The sequence below is a fragment of the Gavialis gangeticus genome, unplaced genomic scaffold (assembly GCF_001723915.1).
Source record: "Gavialis gangeticus isolate Ggan-Ray unplaced genomic scaffold, GavGan_comp1, whole genome shotgun sequence".
Classification (NCBI taxonomy): Eukaryota; Metazoa; Chordata; order Crocodylia; family Gavialidae; genus Gavialis; species Gavialis gangeticus.
The window spans coordinates 18,791,236-18,796,325 of NW_017728997.1; the positions used below are offsets into that span (position 1 = coordinate 18,791,236).

At 42.3% G+C, this 5,090-nt stretch overlaps 1 protein-coding gene across 1 annotated transcript in view; it reads right to left on the reverse strand.

Annotated features, from left to right (window-relative positions):
- Positions 1-707: 707 nt before the first annotated feature.
- The window catches only part of RPP14 (ribonuclease P/MRP subunit p14), a 10,607-nt gene continuing 6,224 nt past the window's right edge, over positions 708-5,090 (reverse strand). The window contains exons 3-5 of the mRNA XM_019504874.1: positions 4,310-4,386; positions 2,521-2,599; positions 708-1,776 (exon numbers count right to left, since the gene is read on the reverse strand). Coding sequence (XP_019360419.1) covers positions 1,720-1,776; positions 2,521-2,599; positions 4,310-4,386 — 213 coding nt within the window. The 3' untranslated portion in view covers positions 708-1,719. The remainder of the gene's footprint in view (positions 1,777-2,520; positions 2,600-4,309; positions 4,387-5,090) is intronic.

The following is a 5,090-nucleotide window of genomic DNA, read 5'->3' on the forward strand; positions in this document are numbered from 1 at the left end:
GGTTTGTACTATTCGGAGCAGTCAGAGTAGACAGTGCTAGCCTAGAATTTGCAAGAGCCATGTTCATGTCCTCACCATTATATAGAGTTCTCTTGTGACCTTGCACAAGTCCCTTAGTGCTGTACTTTTAGAAGTATTTACATGCCTAAACTGCTAGCAAGTGTTCTGGCACCTATCTGCACCTTTAGGTGCAGAAATCCCTTTAAAATCCCGTTCCCCATCGGTAAAATGGGGTAAGTGCACTTCCAAGGCTGAGGAGAGGATAAATACATGAAAAATTACAAGATGGCCAGACACTGGTACCAGGATCCAGCTACTGCTTTACATCAACAGAAATACTGAAGCTCAGCTGGACTGTACGAGATGATTGCTGAGGTCCCTTCTGATTCTATAAACTGAATGTTTAATGCAGCCATGCCACTTACTTTGATCTGCTCTATTTCTAATTCTGTCAGCCTCTACAATGCATATTTGTTTCGTGTAGTTTGAAGGGATAGTTTTTAAGAACTATTCACGTGCTTCCATAGTCCCTGCTTTTGAAAACAGAAAGAGCCCAATGTTGAGCAAAACAGAACAGGGGGCAATTTTGAGCACCAACACAGGACTTCTTGAAGTAACATGTTGGGATTGCCGTTTGGGGGGCAGGTGGAGGAGAGGAAGGACAGACTATTATCCAATGGCAATTAAATTCTAGCACTGAGAAGTCCTTTTCACAGCCCATTTTTATGGAATTTAGGGCTAGTCTTGAACAAAGCAGTGCATTTGCTTCTAAGCAAGGAGTAACAATACATTCATTTGTTAAAAGAAACATCACTCAACTTATATGCCTTCACAAACCTTCTGCATCCTTCCCACAGGTTCTGGTGGGCAGCAGCAGTCTGTTTATTGTGTCTGCTGTACAAACAAGAATACAGTCGACATAGGTTCTCTTGCCATGGCGTGCAAAGTGAGCATGGATCACAGTGATCTACATATTTTCTGAAAAACACCTCCCCACCAGCACTGTTGTACATGGCTCACTTACAGGCACAGCAAGTCTCAATGCTGACAACAAGCTGTGTCCTTTGAAGCTTCTGGCAGGCTTATTCTTGCCAAGTCTTGCACTATGATACCTGTAACCTATACATCTATGAACTTTACTACAGAGTAAAACACCATGTGGTCAGGAGGAGTTCTGTCTGTCTGACACCAACACTTTCACCATCCCCTCCATAACAGTCTTTCCACTGTCCATGACAGTACATAATACTGAAATGTATGCAATAGATCTCTTCAGTTTCTTCACTTCTGCTGCAGCTAAGACTTCTTCTCCAACATATAAAGGAGCTGGGAAGTTAATTTCCTGAGAAAGAAACACGCACCCATGACCAGGCATCTTAGTACCCAGAACTGCAGAAATAAGTCCATTGATCAAAACTCCATGTACAATCATTCTCCCAAACCTTGTCTTCTTTGCATAGTCTTCATTCAGATGCAGTGGGTTAGTGTCCCCTGTTAGCTCAGAAAAACTAACAACATCCCTTTGTGTAAAGGCTTTTTTAAGTTCAGCTTTGTCTCCAACTTGTACATGTAAACACCTTAGAGATGGACATCTGAGACATGAGCTGGTAATGTTTGGCTTCATCCAGCCTGTTCTTTGGAAATCCCCACCACAAATCAGGGCTCTGAATAGTGCCAACATCTCAAGCTTTTTACAGTTCAACCAACTGTTCTGTGTATTCAGTCCAACACTAGCTCTCTACTGTTCCCAGATAATGCGAGCAGGAATGGAGATGTCTGGTGGAAAAAAAGGAAGAAACAAGCCACAGACAATATTATGAAATTGTCACATATACGCAGACTGTTATTAGGAGGCAAATTAAAACCATAGCCTCATGTAAAACAGAATCAAAGCAATTTAAGTAAGCCAAGTAGATGTTTGTTCAACTATCACTGTGGAGACCAATGCCAGCTCCCTTGCCCAAGTGACTGAACTGAAGTAAAGCATTTCGTAACAAGCAGCCCTGAGTTCTGAACTGAAAATTGAAATCCAATGTAAGGTTCCCAGTGGAATCATTTGAGAACTAAAAAAAACCAAAACCCTCAACCCCACAGATTTTCACCATGAAGGACAAAATGACAAAGCAGCAATGAAATTAGGTTCCATCAATCTGCTAATGAGATCAGCCCTGATCTCTTTGGAGTGGAGATGTCAAGTGACAAGACTCGAACACAAGTCTAATTTTACAAGGTCATGTCTACAGACTCCAAGAAGGAGAGACGAATTACAGACAACACTAAGCAGAGGATTGTTACAAGCACTGTACCATAAAATACTTTGATTACTTTTCACTAGTTACAAAATGGATCCATCAAATCTGTTTGGTTCACAGCTACACAAGAGTACTGAGTTCTCAGAACTGATACATTCTATATAGGTAAGCCATGTTTTCTGGTAAGAGACTCTACATACTTGACTAAACTTACATTAGACCTATGAGAAGAAAACAGTGGAGGGTCACCAAGCTCCCAGAGTCTTACCTGCACCACTCTGAAGGCACACTTTCGGTTCTGGTATGAGCCCAATAAAGTTAAAGCACTCCACAGTTTGACAAAGCCACTAAAGGAGGAGAACATTAAGAATGTTAATAGGATCTGCCAGTTTTCCTGCAGTATATACAGCTTTGATAGAGACTCAGTGAATAAGAAAGTGGTGAAGTCTCAGTCACACATGGAACAGGTAGTAATTCCATCAGTGGAGTCTGGTCACATCACAAACACAGTTGCGTCACAACAGTCTATCAGTGTGACCAGTCCCGTCTACATTGTGAGAGACATGAAAACTGGAACCGATGATTTCTGTCTTAGTCAATCCCCTTTTTTCCTATGCCTCATTCCTGGACCCTGTCCCCCTCCCCCACCCAATGTCTTTAGCCTCCTTGCAGGTATTCCTTGGTTGGAGAACGGAATACCACCCTGACAGAAACTTGCCCTCACTAAGGAATTAGGCATTCAACAGCAGTTCTTATCTGTTGCTCTCTGGCAGAAGCTACAACCATCAGGGCACTGAACGTCTGGACTCAGTCTGGCCTTCAGACTCTGTCTCAATGGGCTAAAGTGGGGCAGGTCTTGGGCAGCCTCCACTCCTCCATACTCTAGGTAGATGCGCTGAAGGTCTTGATGTAATGGTTGCAGGACTCATTATAACTAGATTTGTAAGGCCCCCAACTAGACCTCTTATGCATACGCCACAATCCAGAGGATCGACAGTTGCCTACTTTAGTCTCTTTCTTTGCAAGCAACTTCCCCTGCTGTTTATTGTTCAATTTCCTCAGCTACTCCTGCCATCTTCCCGCAACAAAGGGACAAGAGCTACAAGTTACAGGAATGTCTCATTCACACCTGATAACATAGTTTATATTTTAAAGATGGGCACAATGTATTGATCCATGTGTGCTATTCACGCTCACTCAGGTTAGGTCTTTTCCAATCTTACAGCCTGGTGTTCTCCACTTAGACCTGAAAGCCTTTCTTTCTGATGTCAACTCCAGGAAGAGATGGGGGGGTGGCAAATCCCAATTTTGTTTTCACTGCAACCTTAAAAATCGAGTTGACCCAAGCAATTGTAACGGGCCAGCCCTGGAACTGAGTAAGCAATACTCCTGCACAAACACTAGAGTCACAGTGACTCTAATCTGTCTTGGAACTGCAGGGGTATTACAGCGAGCATGACCCCACATATACACAAGGAGCAAAACTCTGCCAAGGGTCACTCTTTAGGGTTCATTCTCACTTAAGAATGTCCCAAGTAAGGAGTTATTGTGTTGTTGAGACCTAGAAGTGCCAGTGGAAACATGCTGAGTTTGAGATAGGTTCTTAATCTGCCTCTTACTGCTCTTTTCCTAGTGCTTTGACATTTTTCTCAGAAATAAATGATAACATTGAGTTAATTCTAGAGGAGCAAGAATCAATAGATACAGTACAGGGTACCTGGAGACCAGTAAAGCTGTCACACTTTTTGTTGCCTTTCAGAATGCCTGATCCAGACACACCAGTGGCCTCCTGAGAGTAAAAAACTCCCTGCTCTCAGTCGCGGATTGTCTCCCATCACTGAAAGATGCAAGCGCTGACTCACCACTGGGAGACATTCACACACATCCCAGCAACTAGACCAGATTACAGGTGACACTTTCTTCTATGTATTTACTTTATTTTGATGGGAAAAATAGCAATAGAAGTTTTAAACTAGTTTATTAATATGCCATTGTTATGCTACGCAATGCATCTTTCCATGTCAATATTTACACAGTATGTACAACCAGGAACTTACCTGCTAGAAACTCTCAGTATAGCAGACAGGGTTTTTTCATCATATGTTAAAACATCAACAGGCAAAGCTGCACCAACCTGTGCAGAAACAGAGCACTGTTGGTGTGGAGGAGTAAAAAGGCATTTGATAGACAAGAGACTTGAGTTGAGTTTTCTCCAGCTGGACCTTTTAAAGTTGTTTTAATAAATGCCCACCTCATATACATACAAAAAACTAGAACTGTTGGTTCCAAAATGATACCTTTTATTAGACCAACTGGAAAATGGCAAGAAAACTGTCCTTTTCTGCAAGCTTTTGGGATCAAAGTCCCTTTGTCAGGCGGGGAAAAGCGTAGATGGTACAAGATGGTAAAAAGTCCCCATAGGTAGGAAATAAATCCAAAATCAGCTAAAATTTTCCAGTTGGTCTAATAAAAGGGATAATTTTGGAACCAAGAGTTTTGGTTTTTTGTATGTCTTTTCGTCTTAGACCAACACAGCTACCAAGTACACCCCTGAAACATGGACGATGCCAAATTGTAGCCGATTTTGGATTTTAAACTTCACTTGTGAACAAGCAAGTTTTTTTGCCTCCTTGCCTGCCAGCTGACACCTCCAGGGAAGGAATTCTCCCTGATCAACACATCAAAGAGCTACTCAACACAGCTCACAAAGACACTCATGGACCAGGACAGACTTCCATCTTGAACTCCCTCTGTGCAAAAATGAAGCTTATTTCCTACCTATAGGGAATTTTTACCATCTTGTACCATCTACACGTTTCCCAGAGCCTGACGAAGGGA